Source organism: Oncorhynchus kisutch, linkage group LG13, assembly GCF_002021735.2.
Source record: "Oncorhynchus kisutch isolate 150728-3 linkage group LG13, Okis_V2, whole genome shotgun sequence".
NCBI classification, from domain to species: Eukaryota; Metazoa; Chordata; class Actinopteri; order Salmoniformes; family Salmonidae; genus Oncorhynchus; species Oncorhynchus kisutch.
The window spans coordinates 44,994,045-45,017,630 of record NC_034186.2 but is presented as its reverse complement, the minus strand read 5'-3'; the positions used below and the strand labels follow the sequence as shown (position 1 = coordinate 45,017,630).

The 23,586-nt window shown below is 41.2% G+C and overlaps 1 protein-coding gene and 1 long non-coding RNA gene across 7 annotated transcripts; one reads left to right on the top strand and one right to left on the bottom strand.

The window, feature by feature from the left end:
* Positions 1 to 1,957: 1,957 nt before the first annotated feature.
* LOC109902286 (uncharacterized) lies at positions 1,958 to 15,092 on the bottom strand. Of its 6 annotated transcripts, none has more exons than XR_002256860.2 (9): positions 13,257 to 15,092; positions 12,320 to 12,604; positions 12,151 to 12,178; positions 11,901 to 11,955; positions 11,700 to 11,793; positions 8,946 to 8,999; positions 6,210 to 6,293; positions 4,114 to 4,187; positions 1,958 to 2,490 (listed from the first exon to the last, which is right to left on the bottom strand). It is a non-coding gene; the product is annotated as an uncharacterized LOC109902286 (long non-coding RNA). The 6 variants fall into 6 exon arrangements; XR_002256855.2 differs by having other exon boundaries at positions 6,210 to 6,290; XR_002256856.2 differs by having other exon boundaries at positions 6,210 to 6,290; positions 11,726 to 11,793.
* A 13-nt stretch (positions 15,093 to 15,105) lies between these two features.
* zgc:153738 (dynein regulatory complex protein 11) lies at positions 15,106 to 23,036 on the top strand. The gene is made up of 19 exons (XM_020497510.2): positions 15,106 to 15,273; positions 15,629 to 15,956; positions 17,214 to 17,333; positions 17,691 to 17,882; positions 18,169 to 18,240; positions 18,528 to 18,733; positions 18,916 to 19,000; positions 19,088 to 19,198; positions 19,287 to 19,362; positions 19,486 to 19,592; positions 20,054 to 20,140; positions 20,250 to 20,311; positions 20,497 to 20,579; positions 20,993 to 21,100; positions 21,318 to 21,517; positions 21,675 to 21,761; positions 21,872 to 22,049; positions 22,210 to 22,448; positions 22,554 to 23,036. Exons 1-19 carry the CDS (start codon positions 15,263 to 15,265, stop codon positions 22,671 to 22,673), a joined length of 2,472 nt encoding a protein of 823 aa, XP_020353099.1. The 5' UTR covers positions 15,106 to 15,262; the 3' UTR covers positions 22,674 to 23,036.
* The last annotated feature ends 550 nt before the right edge of the window (positions 23,037 to 23,586 follow it).

The window sequence follows — 23,586 nt, the reverse complement described above, 5'->3', positions numbered from 1 at the left end:
GAAAATCCAATTGTGTGGAATTTGGAGTTTGTGACAGCAACTATGTGAGCTTATTACAGTACAATAGACGCTATGTCTTGGGATTTCCTATGATCTTTATGTAGAAGAACCCTTTACCCTCTAATAACTTGTGTAGCTTGTGAGCATCATAGACCCGAACATGTTACATGTGCGTGTTCGTTCTCAGCTTTTCATAGATAGCTTTTAATACACTACATGACCAAAAGTATGTGGACACCTGCTAGTCGAACATCTCATTCCAAAATCATGGGCATTAATATGGAGTTGGTCCCCCCTTTTCTGCCATAACAGCCTCCACTCTTATGGGAAGGCTTTCCACCAGATGTTGAAACATTACTGCGGGGACTTGCTTCCATTCAGCCACAAGAGCAATAGTGAGTTTGAGCACTGATGTTTGGCGATTAGGCCTAGCTCTCAGTCAGCGATCCAATTCATTCCAAAGGTGTTCGATGAGGTTGAGGTCAGGGCTCTGTGCAGGCCAGTCAAGTTCTTCCATACCAATCTCGACAAACAATTTCTGTATGGACCTCGCTTTGTGCATGGGGATATTGTCATGCTGAAACAGGAAAAGGACTTCCTCAAACTGTTGCCACAAAGTTGGAAGTACAGAATCATCTAGAATGTAATTGTATGCTGTAGCGTTAATAAAAACAATGGACGATCAACTATTCCCCAGGCGTGTCTGAACGAGACGATAGGAGAAGATAGCAATTGGAATATATAAAAAAGTTATCATACTGTTTATTTTGTAAGAACATTCCTGTTATAGATGCTATAAATAGGTTTTAATTTCTCGGCAATACCAGACAAACTTGGTTTTGGGGTGCAATGTCCCTTTAATTTCTAGATGTATTTATATTCAAAATTCCAATGACAACAAGTCTCAGCTTCTTTTTTCTTCAATTGCTAAAGTCTCTAGCTATTCCTTTCATTTGTTGTTGTTTTGTCGTTCTTGTGCAAGAGTCCTAAATGACAATACCAACATTTAGGACCTTTACAGAGGCCACATCCTGGATAACACCAGAAAATAAACACTAATGTTCTTTCTAATGTTCTTGTGATGTCTGAGCAGGCAACTGCAAGAGCATGTTATACCAGCGATTCTGTCATTGTCCACAATGCACCAAAGGGGAGGGGTGTTCCATCTTTCTACCGATAACTGAACTTATGGATTCCTGAGCCATAATTGTAACTGCCAGACATATCCCTGGAGGTTTAATACCAGGTGCATGCAGGTCAATGTGAAAGGCACGCTCAAATAAAGGTCAGATGCATCCTGGCCCAAAGACCAAGTAAACAATTCTGTCAAGAACCCTACAATTTGAAACAGAACAGGATCAAAAAAGGAGACTCTTTTCCAGTCCATTTGGTTTTGTCGAGTTTGAATTGCTTCACTTTCTGTTGTCCAACAGTCCAAGATTGGAATGCGTTTGGGTTCTCAAGGGACAAACTTAGTTTGCCAGCGATTTTGAAACCAAGTCAGCTACAGATTGGGAAATTCAATATAGGCTTTGCTAAGACATTGAGGAAAGGATTTTGCATGCACTCTTTTCCCTAAAACTTGTGTTGTTTTTCCGAAATTGTAGGGGTTATGAGGTGCAGACGGAATTGGAATAACCCTCTGAACAATTGCTTTTCTCAATCCTCATGGTCTTCCCAACAGCATACTCTTGAGTGAAATATAGTTGTGTGTGTGTGTGTGTCACATGCTGATGTTTGGATTATGGTGTATCATCCTATTGGTAGACATGTTCCTTTGTCGTGCACTACTTTTGACCAGGGCCCATGGGGTTCTGGTCAAAAGTAGTAGACTATAGGGAATAGGATGCCATTTGGGATACAGCCCTGCTTGCAGCTTCCTTATTGAGTGTCCTAACAGCAGAAACCTCAGAAATGGTTCCCTCAACATGCTCTTCTATAATAATTGCAAATATGCTGTGCTTGAATATTTTTTTAATTGTTCAGTACTGCAGTGCATTATTACCATCGTCATCCTTCAATATGTTTTCATTGTGTGAAATCGCTCAAGTGCCAAATTAAATGCAATGTAGACAATGACAGTGAAAGACATATAGAAACGACCATGGTGGGACCGTCTCAAAAATGTAATATTGACAAAGCAAATAATATTTAGTGAGATGAATTCACACACTTCATCAGATGAGAACTTTAAGAAAAATAATTGAATATTTCAGAATTATTGTGAATAATTATATACATTTCAATAAATAGATGTATTCAATATTAAATTAAGGTTTTCTTAAAAATACATGATACATGAAAATAAAATGCTAATCTATTTCATAAAACCAATAAAATCTGTCAACATTTTCATATACATACAGTATCAACAACAAAAATAAAAATACTATAAACAATTACAATACTATGTTCTTAATGTGATGAAAATTGAAGGCAAATTGAAGGCACTTCCTTGGCAAAACATAGAACCCTCTCAATATTTTGAACCTGAAACACACAGCAAAATCAAATTAAACATTTACATATTTTTCGAATGTAATTTTAAATTCTTTGCATTCTCAGTTTATAAAATAGGCAACAGGATCTCCCGTCTAGCAGAAAGACAATCCGTATCCTGTGACATTCTGGTCCTATGATCCTATGGATATATATATATATAATAGTTTTTTTTTAATGAGGTAGAATATGAAGAGTTTGAGCTGCCCTTCCGTATTTCCTTATTAGGGACTAAATGTTAAAGGGCACTTCATGACTTATTTCCTAAAGAGCTGGATGAATCAATTGATGATTCACCTAATAAGTCCCTCATGACACACCAGTGGCAGTAGGCCTCTCATTATGGTTCTGACTAGAACACATTCTCTGAATGACTGGAGAGACGGAAAAACTGCTATGTGCCAGCCCCCTCAATTTTCCAATCAAATGAATTCCAATGACACTCCAACTAAAGTGGTGCTTGTAATGGGTGCTTCATTCATGTTAGACCATTTAAAGGCCGTTAGATTCCATCAACTGACATGGAGTCAGTTCTAAGTGAGCCTGACCACAAATGTAGGCCACAGATATCCTCATCCCTGCTGTCGTCAGCCTCGTCAGGTGGAGGCAATAGACAAGTGTAACAAAGGGTTATCAACTTAACCACAATGACGATCTAGCATATTAGCTGGACCAAGACAACCAGGTCCTTCCTTTTTCATTGTCTGACCAAGTGGTGAGTAGCTTACATTGTATGACTGACAGCTTGTTAAGACACTTGGTCGCGTTTCAAAATGATCCTCTTTTTACGGTTGAACTTTTTTTCATCTAGGACAATGCTCATTGTACATACGCGGGCCCTAACTTAATCGCTCACATGTAACTTTGTCATAACCTTCAACGTAAAATGATTTCAGCTCGACAAATACTTGCTCTCATCTTTTTTGAGTTTTCCAAAAGAATAAGCCAGACTATAAATAATGAAGCATAAATGTATTTTGCCGAACGTATATTACATTAGGACCTCTTCTTCGATGGAATACCGTTGGAATGACAAAAGGGTCCAATAGCATTATCTTTAAGAATATATGAATGTCGGACAGAAACTCCGGCAACACATGGATCTGATTATGTGAACATGAGTTTTTTTTTTTCAAGCCTTACAGATCACTTGCAGATGTTACAGACACAAATTAGAATAATGTTGACACAGCAACAACATAGCTCTCTCTCTCTTCCTGTGATTAGTATCACAAATAACAACTATACTCTGGTGGAGCTGTACAGCATGTGAATCTCCATCCACACTACACATGTATTTTCAATACATAGCACCTTTTTGTTGTGTGTGTGTATCTAGAACCAAAAAGGGTTCTTCTTCTAAGTGGACAGCTACAGAACCCGTTTGGAAACCCTTTTTAGTTACGAGGAAAATATTACCGGATTGCTCCTTGTCAATCTTTACAGTTAAATATTCACAATATAAATAAGATAATGTCAATCATTTATATGTATCTTTACTTGTCGAGCAAGGAGTCATACAATGCTCGACCAAGTGTACTAATCAACATAAAGCCTAAATATGCAAATCTAACCCCTGTGACAGTTTAACGCCTAAAAAGAAAGTATACTCACATGCAATGTCTACAATTGTGTGCAGAGTGGACTCATTGCTAGCCGTGTTAGCAATCTTGCACATCTTTTGTAGTCTGTAAAATGATAAAGAAAGCAGTTAATCACTTTAAAAAATAAAAAATAATACAAATACTGAGCTATTTTGTATGCTCAAAGAAATGGGGAAATTCTATTATTTTATACTAATACAATTGCTCAGAGAAATATTTTTATTTTTTACAATTCAATTAAAAAAATCCCCAAAAGGGGTTCAAAATTACTGCCACCCGTTTTCAGTACTCCAGCACTCTATCCTTGCAAGGAAAACAACACTGAACCTTAAAAAAAAGAGATTGGAGAAGACATTGGGAGGTGATCTTACACCATTCCTCTATACAGAATCTTTCAAGATCCTTGATGTCCTTCGTCTGCACTTATGGACTGCCCTCCTCGATTCAAACCACAAGTTTTCAATGGGTTTCAAATCCAGAGACTTTAATTCATTCATTTTATTTCACCTTTATTTAACTAGGCAAGTCAGTTAAGAACAAAATTGTTATTTACAATGACGGCCTACCCCGGTCAAACCCTAACGACGCTGGGCGCCACCCTATGGGACTCCCAATCATGACCGGTTGTGATACATCCTGGAATCAAACCTGGGTCTACTGAGATGGCCATTGCAAAATGTTGATTTAGTTGTCAATTAACCATTTCTTTGTGGATTTTGATAAGTGCTTGGGGTTACTGTCTTGCTAGAAGATCCACTTGCAGACAAGTGTCAACCTCCTGGCAGAGGCAACCAGGTTGTTGGCTAAAATGTCCTGGCACTTGGTAAAGTTCATAATGCTCTTGAACTTAAAAAGGGTCACAGGACCAGTGGAAGCAAAATAGCCCCATATCATCAAAGATGCACCACTACTATTTTTACTATAGGTATGAGGTACTTTTCTGCATTTGCTTCTTTTTTTCAATGCCAAACCCACCACTGGTGTGCGTGGCCAAAGAGCTATATTCCCATGTCATTTGACCATAGCACCGCCTGGAGTTCAGAGAGTAGAAGTGTGCGCCAGCGTTGCGGTGGGGGTCGGGATTTGAATCCTAGCATACACAGTCGACATGTGTGCCAGAGGTGGTAGCATTAACCACTAGACCAGCCTATGCGACAATACTGTTTTATCTTCATTTGGAATATAATATGTTTTTACAGCTGTTCCGAATAAATGCAACACCAAAACATGCCATTTTAAAAATCAGAAGGACATTCAAGTCTAGCCAGTCAACGTTTTAAAATCATCCAAGAGAGAGTATTTCACAATTTCTCCCTCCCTGGCCTAAGCACCACCCTGGAGACCAGGGGAATAGGGAGGCTAAAGAGAGAGGGCCTTCTATGATACATTTGTCGTTTTTTTCAATAGGAAAGGGGTTGTTGGTGAGCAAAGCCAACACACTGTAACGTACGACCAGTGTTTCACTAAACTGAGTTTCAGTAGTCTAAGAGGCTGTTGTGGTTTGCTTTATTGACAAAAACAAAAAAGAAGAGAGCAAAACTCAATGCTCTAACTCACTGGTCCACAATGGTGGCAGGGCTGCTGCTCAGACAGTTCAGTTCAGGCAGCCATCTGAGAAACTAACATACAATCTGGGAACATACTATCTGAGGCCATTCGCTACTTACTGTCTGATGTCATCTGTCCATTTTCCAAGAAAACTACAATGACAACATGATTGTTCAGTAGATCCGCTAATTTGATATTTATATAATGGCACATGCTGTGGAACACTGACATGTTATAGGCTTTGATTCAAGTGTCCACTTATTGCTTCTGTTCAAAGACAAGTGAATCTATTGTTCAGTTTGTGTAAAAAACGGTGAATGTGAGGTCATCGAAGAGAGTTTGGCTAACGTTAGGGCAAGACACCATGTTATGTCACCAAGGCATTCAATTCAGTCATAATGAGTATTTGGGTTCTAGCTCAAACAGATCTGGGACCAGGCTACAATAAAGTGTCGTAAGGCAGCCAGAAACATGGTATATATGACTATCAGAAACCCAACGTTACTGATCACATATATAGATACACACAGTATTATGATATCAAAAATGAATACATACATGCTGGTTTTGAACAATCCCTTGTGTTGTGATAGAGTCGATGAAAATGTGTTCTACATTCCGATGAGAACTTGACTGGTCCTGCTTAAAAAGAAAGGTTCTTATCAGGGAACAAACAAAAAAAATGAATGTGTTCCATTTCATTTCATTTTTTTTAAACATTTTATTAACAGAACTGAAGTTAATTTTCTATTAGCAACATCATCAAAAGAAAAACAATATTTTTGGACAAGCATGCAAAGCATTACCTAGCAGTCAAGATATCCTTTTTTCACCAAGGCAGAGCTCCAACTATGCTAATTACAAACGACGCTCTCTCTCACTAACTACATTGATATGCATATTTACTGATTTAGGGGTATGCCAATTAGTTGTTTATTACTTATTTATGATGCACTGTCCATATAAAAGAAACATCCTCTCACTGTCAACTGCATTTATTTTCAGCAAACTTATCATGTGTAAATATTTGTATGAACATAAGATTCAACAACTGAGACATAAACTGAACAAGTTCCTCAGACATGTGACTAACAGAAATGGAATAATGTGTCCCTGAACAAAGGAGAGTGGGTCAAAATCAAAAGTAACAGTCAGTATCTGGTGTGGCCACCAGCTGCATTAAGTACTACAGTGCATCTCCTCTTCATGGACTGCACCAGATTTGCCAGTTCTTGCGGTGCGATGTTACCCCACTCTTCCACCTAGGCATCTGCAAGTTCCCGGACATTTCTGGGGGGAATGTCCCTAGCCCTCACCCTCCGATCCAACAGGTCCCAGACGTGATCAATGGGATTGAGATCCGGGCTCTTCGCTGGCCATGACAGAGCACTGACATTCCTGTCTTGCAGGAAATCACGCACAGAACAAGCAGTATGGCTGGTGGCATTGTCATGCTGGAGGGTCATGTCAGGATGAGCCTGCAGGAAGGGTACCACATGAGGGAGGAGGATGTCTTCCCTGTAACGCACAGCGTTGAGATTGCCTGCAATGACAACAAGCTCAGTCCGATGATGCAGTGACACACCGCCCCAGACCATGACGGACCCTCCACCTCCAAAAAGACCCCGCTCCAGAGATCCGGGGCCAGGTGTAACGCTCATTCCTTTCACGATAAACGCGAATATGACCATCACCCCTGGTGTGACAAAACCGCGACTCGTCAGTGAAGAGCACTTTTTGACAGTCCTGTCTGTTCCAGCGACCGTGGGTTTGTGCCCATAGGTGACGTTGTTGCTTGTAATGTCTGGTGAGGACCTGCCTTACAACAGGCCTACAAGCCCTCAGTCCAGCCTCTCTCAGCCTATTGCGGACAGTCTGAGGACTGATGGAGCGATTGTGCGTTCCTGGTGTAACTCGGGTAGTTGTTGTTGCCATCCTGTACCTGTCCCGTAGGTGTGATGTTCGGATGTACCAATCCTGTGCAGGTGTTCTTACACGTGGTCTGCCACTGCGAGGACGATCAGCTGTCCGTCCTGCCTCCCTGTAGTGCTGTCTTAGGCATCTCACAGTACGGACATTGCAATTTATTGCCCTGGCCACATCTGCAGTCCTCATGCCTCCTTGCAGCATGCCTAAGGCACATTCACGCAGATGAGCAGGGACCCTGGGCATCTATATTTTGGTGTTTTTCAGAGTCAGTAGAAAGGCCTCTTTAGTGTCCTAAGTTTTCATAACTGTGACCTTAATTGCATACTGTCTGTAAGCTCTTAGTGTCTTAACGACCGTTCCACAGGTGCATGTTCATTAATTGTTTATGGTTCATTGAACAAGCATGGTAAACAGTGTTTAAACCCTTTACAATGAAGATCTGTGAAGTTGTTTGGATTTTTATGAATTATCTTTGAAAGACAGGGTCCTGAAAAAGGGACGTTTCTTTTTTTGCTGAGTTTAGTTAGGCTGATTATATATTTCACTTATGTTTTAAATTGTATGACATCACATTTTATGTATGTTTCTGCAGATATACCAAGATGTTCAAATAAATCTAAACCTAGCTCTGCTCAAACTCAAGAATCATTGCTCCACTGGTCCATGACATCTTAAAAGGACTCAGACAATAGACTTAATGATCACTCCTAAGTACTTCTGGGCCTTTAGCGAGCCTCCGGGTAACATATTTTCACACCAATTCCTGAAGTCTGTTTTGAGGTCCTGTGACAAATAATCTGCTTAACATTACGTTGCCTTCAACTTTACCCTGGCTGTTTCTGTCGGAGTAATGTGCTCACTTCTCTCCCCTATGGCCATCAGAAATTCATTTAATGGCAACCTTCTCCAGCAAATCTGTGAGGCCCATCCCGGGCAATAACATAGTTCTAGGGATAACATTGAATTAGGGTCTCTGACACCATGATTGGACTTTGGAAAGCTACTTGATTAGGCATTAAGGAGGTAGGACTCAGAAATGAGGGGTAATGTGGATTCAGCTCACAGAGCCGAGAGTCTTCCCCTGCCAAACTAAAATAGCTTTACATGGATTTATAATATTTGTAGCTGATCTAATGTGTGCAGGGCTGTATGTATCAAGGCTCTCAGAGTAGAAGTGCCAATTTAGGATCAGTTTGGCCTCTTAAATCCCAATGACAGTACATGGACAGAGGGGACCTGATCCTAGACTCCTACTCGAAGAGGCTTGAAACATATGGCCACAGATGTAAGGTGAGATTGATCCAGAAACAAATGGTCAAAATTGAATGTTTGACGGAACATTTTTTTTGATATCAGTTTTCTTACCTGTGAAATGCTTTATGAACTTGTCTTTCAGGTTTACATCTCTTGGGACAATATCTACAAAAATGAAGAAGAAGAAAATAAAAATAACCCATCTGTGAAACCTCTTAGCATTAAAAGGAAAATCCACTCAGACACAAGTTTGATGTATTTGTTTTCTTCTTTTCTCCGTCAGTCCCACTGTTGATACAGTCCCAAAATGTTTTGCATGTCAGCAGTAAAGTTTTCCAAGATATTGGACTTTCAAGAAGCAAAGTGTCACCGACCACATGATGATGACGCTCCTGTCTTCCATTTCATCAACAAAACTAAAACAAAAATAAAATGGCGCAGAGGGCGGAATAGTGGTGCTGTTTCCCCCTATACGGATTTCAGCTTTAAGATAACCTTTTAGTAATAGGTAAATGTTTAAATATTACAACATTTAAAGTAAGGCCATGTAAATACCAACAAAGACCCATCACACCTGTGCTTATATTATGAAGTAATAGGCCTATACATGTTCTAGCTTGGATGAGAGCTGATGGACTAAAACAACTATGAGTTCTTAAATATTTTGATTATATTTTTACACGGAGTATACCAAACATTAGGAACATCTTCCTAATATTGACTTGTCCTCAGAACAGATTCAGCATGGACTATACAAGGTGTCAAAAGCGTTCCACAGGGATGCTGGCCCATGTTGACTCCAATGCTCCAATGTGTCAAATTGGCTGGATGGACCATCGTTGATACACACAGGAAACTGTTGAGCGTGAAAAACCCAGCAACAGTGCAGTTCTTGATACAAACCGGTGCGCCTGGCACCTACTACCATATCCCGTTCAAAGGCACTTTTGTCTTACCCATTCACCCTCTGAATGGCACACACACACAATCCAAGTCTCAATTGTCTCAAGGTCGTAGAAATCCTTCTTTAACCTGTCTCAGTACAGTACAGTAGAGTACAGAACAGTAAAGAACAGTAGAGTATAGGTCAGTACAATGCAGCACTGTACAGTAGAGTTTAGTACAGCACAGTACAGTAGAGGACACTATAGTAGAGTGCAGTGTAATTTACTGTATTGTACTGTACTGACCTCTGTTGTCCCCTTCTGTTCTTTACTGTACTGAAATGAACAATTCTCTACTCTGCTATACTGAATTCCACTGTGCAATGCTTTACATCTGTACTTTTCTTTGAATAAATGTGTTTTTGTAAAATGTTCAGTGGAAATGGTTAGAAGCAGTCCTTTGTGCATAGATGGTTTGTTTAACTTTGCAAGCAATGGTTTTTGTTTGGCGTACATTTTAAAGTGAAAATTGGAGCCTCAGCGTCATTCTGTTACCGTGGAATTGCCCATACACCGATTTCCTCACAACTGAAGACAAGCCAACAGGCTTGGAGGCTCATTGCACACATTCTGTAGCTCAGCCAAGCCCATCCTCTCTCCAAACATGCAAAGCACACAGGTGTCAGACGCATTCAGGCTAACAGTGCAAGGAGATTATAGCCCGGCAGTTCTAATGCTTATCAATGTCATAAGAATAATTCCGTGCAGCTAGTTGCTGTGCTAATTTTACCAGACTGGACTGAGGAATGAACAGTACTCTCTGATGCAGAAATCACAGAAGATGATCGGTTCAATTACGAACCACTACAGTAAGCTTAGGCAATGCGTTTGAAGTCCCGACATACCACTGGGCACTATGGAAAACAACGACTCATCACTCCAATATAAAAAGATGAACAGGCTATGGGTCTTTACGTAAGGGGAATAAGGGTCCTGAAACCTTAACCTGGCTCCAATCCAGATCAGATGTGAGTTGTGTAAGTGTTCAAATGGCCGGTAAATGCTAACACTAACCGGTAGGACATCAAACGTATTGCCTAAGTCCAATAATATTGCCTTGGAGATGCTAGAGATGTCTGGATTACCTGATGGTCAGAAAAGAGAGATACCTAGTGCACCTTGGCAAAGAGAACGGAAACTGTGTGCAGGAGGTATTTCCCTTTCCTTCCTTGCGTGCAAAAAATGGACAATCGAGTGTGACTGTGGGTCTTAAGGAAAGGCGCACGCACCACTTGCTAATGTGCAGCCTTTTGACTTCCTCACAAGGTACTCTCTGTCTGGCCAGCAGCCTGTGTAGTTCTCTTGCCTGTTACACAGTTGGTCTGTGACGCTGCTTTGACAACATTGGGCGGGGATGTCCCAATAAAGCCTCTGACTAACCCTCGACGCGACATTTGACCGGAATAACAACGCAGCATTTCAAAAAAAAAATATATATATATATTTTGGATGGTAACAGACAGTCTGAGGGAATGTGTAGCATTGCTCACCCAATTGTACAGATTATTATTAAGGAATTACTCGTATGGCTCAGTTTCAGTTAGCATATGCTATTTTGTAATGTCTTAAAAGGCACTGTAACACCACCCTTCCTCTCACAATGACTTCAAAGATATATCAAAGCCGTGCACATTTCTTTCAAAGGCAATGAGTAATGCTTCTACCAGGCACAGAATGACAAATTGAATCAATTGGCTCTAAATGTATGAAAGACTTCCCGTTCAGTACTTCTGACCACATTCCAAAAGCCCAACACAAATCACATGGATTCTATTGTTCCACTTGAGCAAAAAAAGGCTTTCACATTAACATAGTCTTTCCATCTTACACGTGAAATGAAGTCAGTGAATGTGGTGAAAATGGCTGTGTGATCACAGCTGACTAAACTGTGTGCCACGTGAGTGTCCTGGTCTCACGTCACCTGTGATGCATCCCTGTGACGCTCACCACTGGCTGTCCAAGAAGCTGGAGGAGGCGGATCATTCGTGGTTTGAGATTCCGCAATGTGTCCTGAACTGAATGAATCATTCACAAGTTTAGTATGCTAATGAGCCTCCGCCCCTGGGCAACTTGGTTGGTGATGCCATTGATAATCTTTTGTTATGATGCGGTGATACGATACCTCACTAGCCAAGTGAGAGGATGGATTGTGGCTCTTTCAGGGTGCCAATAGGGAACTGCAATATAGATTCACAATTCATAGACTATCACATCAGAGACAGAAATACAGATAATGAATTGTAATGTAGAGCCTGTTGAATCAATTGCTGATATTGTCACATCCCCAAATAAATACATAGCATACTAGCATCGATTGCATTTGTAAAAACTGTTTGTTTGTAAAATAGTCATAATTTATTGACAGCTCTCACCTCTTCAAATCATAAAGTGTGCCATTTCCTACATGGAAAAGGACAAGTAATCATGAACAAAAGGCAACAGTAGCAGACATATTGATACAGACCAGAGGCAGCTGTCACACCCCAGTGAAATAGGGATTACAGTTTCATCATGGCCTAAAAATAAATCTTATCAGCTTACCTATGGGTCTACTGTTATCCAGCCTAGGAACATATAAAGGCTTTTCTCGAGAGGAGAACCTCATCTCTTGGGCTGTAGGGAAGAGGCCACTGTTATAGCGCCTGGAGACTGAAGGCTTGTCCCCTGATTGGCTGTCTCCGATAACCTGTAAAATAAGGTCCAGCAGGGTCCTTCTCCCTTTCTGCTTCACTTCCTTGCTGTCCATGCACTGGCTCGAGGTGATCAGCATAAGGATTATACTCAAAAGTATGTGCCATTTCCTTTCTGCCTGCATGGCTTTTCTGACTGGGTAAACGAGCAAACACAAATCAAGTTAGATACAGTGCTGGAAAGAAACAAATGGTGTCCAATCACAAGGTGTGAGTAAGTGCAAAGTGACTGCATACTTCTATCACCCCCAAAAGGATGGGCATAACATTAATAGTGGTGGAAACAGTGTGAAGTAGTCTATTAAATGAAGCATACAAGTGAACATGTACTCTGAATGACATTAACGGTAATAAATGCAACTATGAGTAAGATATTTTGTTACTTTGAATAATCTCATTTAGAGGGAATAAAAATGTAGCCAACAAAACAATTGCAAATTCCTCAACATGGTGTTTGTCATACTACTATACAAAGCCACAGTAATGCTGATATATTGATCTAATATAATAAAACAAGGTGTGGTGTCTTCAATTCAAACAGGTGTGAGAACATTTGCTTTTAAATGTATACCAAACAAAAAACATTTATTTCAAAGTTTAGCATACCATACAACTCTCTTGGCATACATTTTAAAGTGAAAAATCTGAGTCTCTGCGTAATTCCATTGCCCTTTGATGAATAGTAACTGTCAAGTGATGATGACAGTAGTCTACTTATACAAAGCAAATTAATAACATGGACATAGAAATCAATCTCAAACTTACTTGGATAACAAAGTCAAACTTACTTTAAGTTACTAAAGGAGCCGTATGTCCTGAAAAGTGGACACGAGTTGTCTGTATCAAATCTCTCTAGGCGTTGTCGGTTGTGTAGCTTATTGAGCGAAGATTCCGTTGTCTGCAGCCGGTCTTGAAATCATACGTCCCGTTTTATACGTTCAGCGAGCTTCTAATACAATCGATTTCGAGTGGGTGGTAGGCAACTGTTGATATCTTTGGTTTAATTTATTCCATGGTGGTCGCTACCTTTGGCATGCGCCCCTCCTTTACGTCCAAACCCATCACTGAAAGTGGGCTAAGAACACCACTTCACTTCTTATTCCTGCTTAGGTAAAACAATGTTGCAATGTCAAGTTTGGATGGGAAGGATTAATGCTGAGATTTCCATTGGGGAAAATATCATCCGAAGCGCGCAACGGCGGGTGAAATAAGTTTCCAAAATGGCAAGACCTGTTCAATGCAGAGTTGTTTAGTGGCATATGGGCTTGACCCTGACCTATGTCGGCTAATTGTAGTGTCTTTGTTTTTGTTCATGGATGTCCAAGTCTTGTGACTGCCTAAGCGCAGCAGAGAATGCGCTTTCAAGAACAGCCCTCAAGACTGTTTCGAGCACTTGAGTTCAATATCTCTTTTTTTTTCTTCTCGTATGGACTGTTTTTAAAGTAAGAAAATCAGGTGGTTTGGTGGTCTTGGACAATTAAGAGAGTGTTGATACATGCCGCCTATTTTTTATGAATTTGTTACAGAGTAGGCCCAAATGGAGTAATGATGACGAATCGAATATTTATTGAGTGATTTTTGTACACATGCGTGTCATGATATGCTGCCAGGAAAATTTTAACTATGCGATAGCCTAATATTTATGTTCTCCCTCGGTGTTATGATAGTGACATATTTGATAGTGCTATACCTTCATCTCTCATGTATGGCTTTGCATTGATCCAATGTATAGGCTTATGAGTCATAGTTGTGACTGGGTGTAAATTACATTGCAATGGAAAGCAATCCATAATGCTAGGAATATATAGGCTATATCTATGAATCATGCGTCAGCACAGGGCATCAGTTGAAATATGGCATACAGACATCAAAATGCAAACTGTCTTTCACATCATATCCATTCAAATCTGATCCTCTCAAAATATCATGCACTACTAGGGCCATTATGCGGATCATGATGCTGATGATGAGCTCAGCTTCATATTCTCTCCTCAAAATGTGTAGCCCTCATAACAATAGAGAAAAACTGCACTGTCATTTTATAATGCAGTACAGTAACGAAACACCTACATCAAAACATGTTTCATACCAGGTTGTTATAATGCATAGCCTTAAAGCCTAATAAAACATACAAATAAAAACATATTTTAAAGTTAAAAGAATGTTGAACATCATTAGTCAAAGTAGTCTTTAAAATCGCACATAGCTTTCAGAGAAATAATGTCATCTGGTGGCCTGATAATTACGTTGCAGCCCTCGAGGCTCAGCCTGGCTCAGTCAGTAGCCAGCTAGGGCTAGACTATACTCTCAGATGGGGCCTGAAAATGGTGAAAAGCCCCCAAAATAGACTACAAATTTTAAATATCTTTTGGATAATTTAGTATAGGCTACAAAATACATTACAATTTTCTATAATCATTAATCGCCAAAATACTCACCTTCACTCGTCAAAAATGTCACTTTACTTATACTCATCCTGCTATTGTTACAATGCTATTCACACATAATTAATTTGAAACCGTTTGTCATTTCTTCAAAATTGTGACAGTGAGGCAACAGGTTCATCCTCGTCAAAGATCCCACGTAGGCTGCTTCCGGAGCTCGTCTGTTGCTATGGGAACAAACGGGACACAAATAAAAAAGTTGTAGACTGCCTTGAGTTCATCAAGCTAGCTATGTAGCTAACGATGTTTGTACAAACTGCTAACTGTATTAGTTAGCAAACATTGAATTCAAAAGGCGTCATTGGCTACATAGAGATAGGCGTCATTGGCTACATAGAGATAGTTGCATCATGTCTCACAGGTTAGTAACGTTAATTGACTTCAGTTAGCTGGCTAGCTGGCTAACTTTAGCTATTAATTTAGCTAGCTATGTTTACCTTATGTTGCCTGAACTTCTGCCAATTAACAAACCACCTGTCTATCAAACTAGCTTGGAGCAGATTTTGCATACCATAATTTTCTTAATAGACAAATATCAATGTGATAGACCTAATGTAAGCCTTTTATCAATGTTATGGACATGATCATACTAATGATGGCAAACACTCAGTTTTCAGTTGGGAATTCTTAGTTTTTACTCATTTCCGAAGTGCAAGCAAATTCAACTGATTTAATTGTCATGCTAAATATCCTTCCAATGACTGTCTCTCTTCCAGTACATACAATAAACTGTGGGCTGATGCCCAGGTCGAGTTGAACTCCCTTCTGACTCAGGAGTTCCCTGCTCAGCCTCCTCGCCCAGAGAAGGACCGAGTGGTGTTCTTCCAACGCCTGGCCACCCTCTACGTGCGCTACGTGCAGATCTTCAGGCAGCTGGAGGAGGCCTATGACCAGGTGGTTCATCCCCAGAAGAGGAAAGTGATCCGGGAGGTCCTGGATGGCGTGATGGGGCGGGTGCTGGAACTCAAGAATGAGATGGTGGAGAAAGAGTTCTCTGAGTACCATTACATGGACGATGTCATCCAGGACTTGAAGCTCACGCCTGTAAGTTCACCCCCCCTTCCCCCTTTTTGTTAATGAAAGTTGATAAGAAGTCTCCTACAGCAGGGGTTCTCAAACTGGGGGTCCCAAAAATGTTTTTAGGGGTTGCAAGTGTGAATGGGACAATTACATATTTTTCATAGATATTTAAATAGGCTACATATATTGCACCAAATGGTTGTCTCAAAAACATCTCATCTGTGCTTCAGAACCAAAAAGTTGCGTGTCTTGATTGTTGACCAATGACAAGTCATCAGCTTTGGCGCACAAAGACTAGCACACATATCCAGATTTTCTTGCTTAATTTTCTCTTGTTTTGCCTGACAATATATACCCATATAAAATACAGTTTAGAAAATCTACTATCATCTTTGCCAGAACAATAATAGGCTACCTGGCAATTTGATTGATCATTTTCATATTTCAGATAGACTGTAACTGAAAGCGGTAATTTATATGGTAATTTTAGTATTATCAACAGTAAAAATAACTCTAAAATGTTTAACTGTAAATTATGGTGGATTGTGGGAAAATTGTTGTATTTTGAATGGTATTGTAATTACACCCAACAGAATACAGTACCGAAACATATCTTTGGAGTGCCCAAAACCTTTTGACCACACTGTAACAGAAATAGGTACAGAATGTTACTGTAAATTACAAAGAAACTTTGGTTCAACAGTACATTACTGAAAAGTTAACAGTAATGTACTGTTAAACCAAAGTTTCTTTATAATGTATGGTAACATACTGTAACTTTTTTTTTACAGTAAATTGCAGGTAACTGGATGCTAGTAAGGTACCATACAAACAACAGGATTTTTTTTTACAATGCACAAGTGAGCACATGGCATTGTTTTTCTGACTCATTAACATATTTTGAGGTGTGCCTTGCAAGAAGCTATAGTTGTTGCACCCGTGAGTGAGATCGCTATACTAATTGAACTCTAATGTGGTTATAGTGCCTCATCAATTTAAATGTATGGGGACAGATTGGAGTCTTAAACCTTAAATAGTTGAGCGTTTTGCTATGTCCTTTTGGTCTGTTTTTCCCTGAAGTCGCTGCCAGTTTGGAAGCCTTTGATAAGGTCTCTAGAATAGCTATTCCCAATATGGTGCTCTGCTTTTGGGCTATGGTCAAAGGTTGTGGCCTATGTAGGGAACAGGGTGCCGTTTTGGTATGTAGCCCATGTTTCATTTACTGTAATAAAATGTCACGGTATCTTTTTTGGACATAATGCATCTCATGCCTCATCACAGGAGGACATTGAGATCCCCATCCCTCGATATTTCCTCAGTGAACGCAGCAAGGTGTTGCAGGAGAGACGGAATATGCTCTCCAACATCCTCAACCTCATCGAGGTAGTAGAGCGACCCAAAGTGAGTTTTTCTATACCACGTAACATTAGACTTGGTGTTATTACATGCAACTACACAGCAATTACACATAGCTACACAGTAACTAGCTAAGATATTATCTTCAGTTTATCACAGAACCATGTGTATGTGACCAATAACATTGGGTTTGATTTGATTTGAGAAACTTCCTTTCAATATAATAATTCAATGCCAGTTAGCAGATACTTTGGTCCAAAGCGACTCACAGTATAGTGAGTGCGTACATGAAAGTATGTGAACCCTGCGGGAATCAAACCCACGACTCTGGCATTGCTACATACTTACCTACTGAGCCACACAGGACCACCTTTAATACCCCATGTTGTGTTGGGCCCCTAGCCTGTAGGAGTGCGTGCACTGAACCTGGAGGAAGCCATAAAGATCATCCAGGTGTCAGAGAGGGCCCGTCAGGGTCGCCTGAGGGCCAAGTTCATGAGGGAGATCCAGCGCGATGAGGAAAGGCAGAGGAGGGCCAAGGACAGGGACCTGGGGGCAGCGGCCATCGACACGGCGGTGGTCCGCATCCAGAAGGTATGGTCAAGCCTGTCAAAGTCAGATACTTTACCTTCAATCAGTCGAAGACCATAGGTCTCACACTCGCTTGGTAAATGAGGCTGCTTAGTCCAGACTATACGTCACTGGTATAGCCAAGTGATGATGTGGAGCATATTGGGAGAATACTCTGAAATCAGAGGTCTTTATCTAGCCTGCTGTAGTTATTGTTATTGCTAGCCTTTTGTATGAATGCTCTGTGAGTGTCAGTCATTAAAGACACCATACAATAGTTGAACAAAGGTGCTACTTTTCTCTTTTCCAGGTGTGGAAGGGTTATGTGCAGAGGAAAAGAACAAAGAGGGAGCGAGAGGAGGAGATGATATTTTTGGGCATGGTGAGTCGGTTTAATAAGCTCTATCTGTAACGTTTCTATAGTGTAGTGCGTATTGTAGGCTACCAGCAGATGGAGCCGTAGGATTCCTTTATGATGCTCCGGGGAGAAGTTTTCCCTATGTACAGATCTAGGATCAGATACTGCTCCCCCCAATCCTAACCTTAACCATCAGTGGGGGAAATTCGAAACTGACCCAAGATCAGTGTCTAGGGGCACCATCACCCTACGCTTGGTGACAGCCTCATCCACCACAGCAGTGGTCTCACCTTTTCCTCCTGTACCCTCAGGCCATGGAGCCCAGACACACCCAGCCCTGTCCTGCCATAACAGCTGCCCTGGCCAACGAGGCCCGTCGGAGAGGCAAGCAGGAGGAGCATGAGGAGGACTACCAGGAGTCCATTGTGGCCATCACAGACAAACTAAGAGAGGTGGAGGGGCCCGACATGAGGGAGACTATGAAGGACCAGATCAGACAGTGGTTCATCGAATGCCAGTGAGTTTATTACAGGGAGATGGCTGTGAATCATGACAGTGATTATCTTAGGAGAATGTTTGTTCACACAGTCATTATATAATTCCATATTAGATGGAAATAATGGGGTGACATTGTCATAGCAGTGAAATGCATACTGTACATGACAATATGCAGCTGATGGTAATATGTTTGGATGTTAGTGATGCAACAGGAACTTTCCCTGACTACCCAGAGGAGGAGGATGGAGGCTCGACTCTCATCTTTGCGGAGAAAACACCTCAACAGGTATTCATCAATGAATCCATCTTCTGGTGTGAGATGGTAGTAATACACGCAGATTGACTTACAGTAAGCGGGTCTGCTGTCTTTAAGTTAATGGAGGAACTAGCAGCGAAAGAGGAGGAGGACGCCAACAAAAGCACGAAAGGGAAGGAGGAGAAGAAGGACAAAGGGAAGAAAGACAAGGGAAAGGGAGGAGATGAGGTACGTAAAAGACTTTGGAATAGATAACCATGGTCAAGAGATGCTTTTACTCTGTCCAATCAATGACTGTAGCTTTGTTGAAACACAGGAGGAGGAATCTGGGCTAAAGATGCTGCCGTCTGCTTTCCTAGGAGAACTGGAAGTAGGACACAAGACCTTTGGTGGTAAGAGAAACGGATAACGGCATCATTATTCTCTGGCAGACAAGGACCTTATAGATGCAGTGTGTTTTCTTATGTATCAATAGTCTACAGTACATTGAAAGTCGATGTTTGTATGACTGACAGAGGTGTGGCAGAATCGTACCGAGTCCAAGAACTTCAGCCAGAGGCACGAGGCTGAGCTGATCAAGGAGGAGAAGAGGAAGGAGATTGAGGTGGAGATCAGGTTGCAGGTGAGGTAAATTATTCTGTCACTCTGAGAAGTAAGGCAGGCCAGGTAGCCTTGCTCTTACCACTGCACTGAGTGGATAAAAGTAAGGTAAATATTATATGGATACTTCAAGATTTTTGCCTACTTAACTTGTAGATACCATTTGTATGTCTCTGCGTGCAGTTTGAAGGAAGTTGCTAATGAGCGTTAGCGCAATGACTGGAAGTCTATGGCAACTGCCAGCATGCTAGTAGATACCATAGACTTCCATGCATTGCGCTAACGCTAGTTAGCATTGAATTGCGAAACTACCTCTAACTTCCTTCATACTGGATGCAGAGAGATAAAAATGGTATCCATGATTTTATCTGACTCTGGGGAAGTAGATAAGGGGCTTCATTGCCCAAATCCTGAACTATCCCTTTAATGTTGTTTATAAGGTAAACATATAGGCTACTGAGTGAGCTGTTGTGCTTGACACAGGTGGATGAGCTGATGAGGCAGGAGCTGGCTAACTGGAAACTGGCCGTGGATAAAGATAAGGGTGGCAAAGCCAAGGGAGGCGCAAAGGTAACAAACAGTAGGGAACATTTATCTATGACGATATTTCAATAATACCTTTATGTTTGGTATCTGTTGACTTGAGAAGTGTGCTGATGGCATTTATTTTGCTGCTTAGAAAAAGAAAGGGTCGAAAAGTGGAAAGAAGAAAAAGAAAGACAAAGATCTAACAGCTGATAGGTGAGACAAGACTCATCTACATTTCTCCCAGAGGGATAGGCCATTTGAGTTTTTTACCATTTACTTTTACCCATGGAATGTACATGATAGGGGCTTTAGAATTTGAATGGCACAGCATACAACAATGCTTTAGATCGGGGAAAAAAAAGCTATTTTTGAAATATGTCAATATTTGCATCCTATAGGAATATTGAGTCTCTGTATCAGGAACTGGTGGAACAGGGCTTGTTGAAACAATCAGATAACGTTAAACTACAGGATTATTTAGGTAAGCATTACTGTTTGGTCCCTCCTGTGTGCCGTCTGTAGATACGCACTACCTTTGCCAATTACCTTCAGGTTAAGGTCTATTTTCTAACCTCTCCTTTCTCATCTGAAACCACTTTAAAATGTGCTAAATCATTTTGTGCACACATCATTTTGTACAGACTGCCATTAATCATAATATAAGTGCTATTATGTATTGTAGACAAAAAGGACAGCTCGATAAGTGTGCAAATACTGCCCTCACCTGGCTAGTGCTTGGCAAAATAATATTGAGGACAAACTAATGCATATTTTAGGGAAATCCCATATTCATGAATCAAGATGGTAAATGTCACTGGTTTACGTTCATCTTTTCGAAATGCTCTCCCCAGATTTGATCAGCCTGACTGACAGCTTCTCTCTCCTGTGTCCCAGGCGACTATAGCTATCTGGGGACAACGTTAAGGCAAACTGACATTGAGCCCATGCCTTCGCTATCTGACGTGAGACAAGTTATAGCTCTGTACGCCGTCTTACCTTTAGGTACGTTTGGAACATCTGGAGTTGTCCTCAGATGATAAGAGTCTCACAGAATCAGAGACGTTAATCCTTAATACCAATACAATTGTATTCGTCTTGTGATTGATTTAAACTTGCTAGATTGTCTTTGTTTAGAATATACCGGCCGTTTTCAGCTAGACATTTTTTCTGGAAGTTTCTAAAGGTTCTAGCTACAGTACGTTCTGAATGTTGCTTGTAGGTTCTCAGGTGGTCCATGAGAAGGCTCCTCTGGTGAAGGCCATCCTGCTGGCAGGGCCCGCGGGCGTAGGCAAGAAGATGCTGGTCCATGCCATCTGCCAGGAGACGGGCGCCAACCTATTTGATCTGTCACCTCTGAACCTGGCAGGGAAATACCCCGGCAAGAGTGGCCTGGCCATGATGCTCCACATGGTGTTCAAGGTAACACACAATGTAATGAAAAAGTACCCCATTTTGAGAGTTTTGATTTGTTGATTATGTTGACATTTTCAATTGACTGATGGTTCTGAGGTAGATGTCCAGTCATTTGTTTGGTCACTCGATCATTCATTAATTCGTTCATTCATTCTGTTTGTAGGTTGCCAGACTGTTGCAGCCATCAGTGGTGTGGATTGGAGATACAGAGAAAATGTTTTACAAGAAAGTACCGAAGGAGGAAAAAGAGGTATTCATTCATACCTATGAGTTACTAGCTTAGGTTATACCATTTTCTATAATGCTAGTGTAAGAGAACATATCTCAATTCTTAAGTCCAAACAATGTTCTCATGTACAGTTAGATCCAAAACGCTTGAAGAAAGACTTGCCCAAGATCCTCAAATCGATCAAAGGGGAAGATCGTGTTCTAGTCGTGGGAACGACTCATGATCCGTTCAATGCCGACCTCAAATCACTATGCAAGGTGTACAGCAAAATTATCCTCATTCCACGTCCTGACTACGCCTCACGATATGGTAAGAATGTATCTCCCAGTTGTTGACATAAGCATTAATGAACTGCTTATGTATGTACTGCCTGTGAATGGGTTATGCATGCATGCTTATGAATGTGTTATGAAGTCTTATTGTAGGCACCCTTCAAGTGCTAATGGTCAAATCTATGCTCTTCCCTTAGTAATGTGGAGGCAGTTGATCAAGAAGAACGGAGGACAGGTGACGGCTGCCCTGGACCTGAGCTCCTTGGCCAAGATCTCTGATGGCTACACGCAGGGTCATATGGTGCAGGTGGTGCGCAGCATACTGACGGAGCGCCGCGTCCAGCAGCTGGCCAAGAGACCCCTGGGCGCCGCCGAGTTTGTGGCCCCGCTGGCCAAGATCGACCCTGTGTTTCAGGATGAGGAGGAGGCCCTGAAGGTAAATTATGAAATGTTTTATACTTAGTTTGTTGATGATGAATGCATTTTCTCCACATGAAAGGTGTTTGACATAAAGACTTTGATGATGAACATTTGTTTACAGAATTGGTATGCTAAAACTCCTCTGGGTAAGAAGCGAGCCAAGGCTGCCTCAGGAAAGGAGGGAGAGGAGGAGGCACCGACAAAGGGAGGCAAAGATGCCAAGAAGAAAGGGAAGAAGTAAATCAAACAACGTCTTACCTTAACTGAACGCAACACTGAAAGAAACTGAGGTGGACACCACTAACATTTGCGCACCAGTTTCCTTGAAGTTATTGTATTTTAAATGAATCTGCATAATTTATTTCATTTTCTCTTCATGCACTGTCATTTTCTGTTCACGAATATGTCACATGGGCCAAACTGCTATTGGAGGGTTGCTTAAAGCAGAAAGTCAGGGGCATCCTGTAGTGGGTAGTGATATTTGTCATGTGTATATAGTATATACAGTATGATATTATAAATACCTCACATGCGACTCATAGTAACACTAAGTAATAAGCCTATTCAAATGTTTATCTGACTCCATAAAGAGGATTTAACAATATGCAAGAACACTATCGTTGAGTTACGAATAGGCAATCAAGAAATGTCTGAGAATGGAATTCTAAATACTATCAGGTTACAGGTAAGACCCAAATGCAGACTGTGTTGAAGTAACAATGTTTATTACAGCAACAGGGGCAGACAAACAACAGGTCAAGGCAGGCAGGGGTCGATAATCCAGAGTAGTGGGCAACAGTACAGGACAGCAGGCAGGGGCAGGCAGGCGGGCTCAGAGTCAGGACAGGCAAGGGTCAAAACCAGAAGGGCAAGAAAAAGAGAGACGGGAAAAGCAGGAGCTGAGACAAAATGCTGGTTGACTAGACAAACAAGACGAACTGGCAACTGACAAACAGAACACAGGTATAAGTAGCCAGGGGATAACGGGGAAGATGGGTGACACCTGGAGGGGGGTGGAGATGAGCACAAGGACAGGTGAAACAGATCAGGGTGTGACAGTACCCCCCCCCCCCCCTCTCTAGGAGACCTAGCACCTCTCCTCCGGGCCATAACCCTCCCAGTCAACCAGGTACTGGAATCCCCTGCAATTTCCA

Bases quoted from the DNA above. Each gene is read 5' to 3' on its own strand.
- zgc:153738 (XM_020497510.2), top strand. The intron at 19,363-19,485 runs GTAAGAGAAACG...TATGACTGACAG, and splicing joins AGGACACAAGACCTTTGGTG to AGGTGTGGCAGAATCGTACC. The intron at 22,050-22,209 runs GTAAGAATGTAT...CTCTTCCCTTAG, and splicing joins TGACTACGCCTCACGATATG to TAATGTGGAGGCAGTTGATC.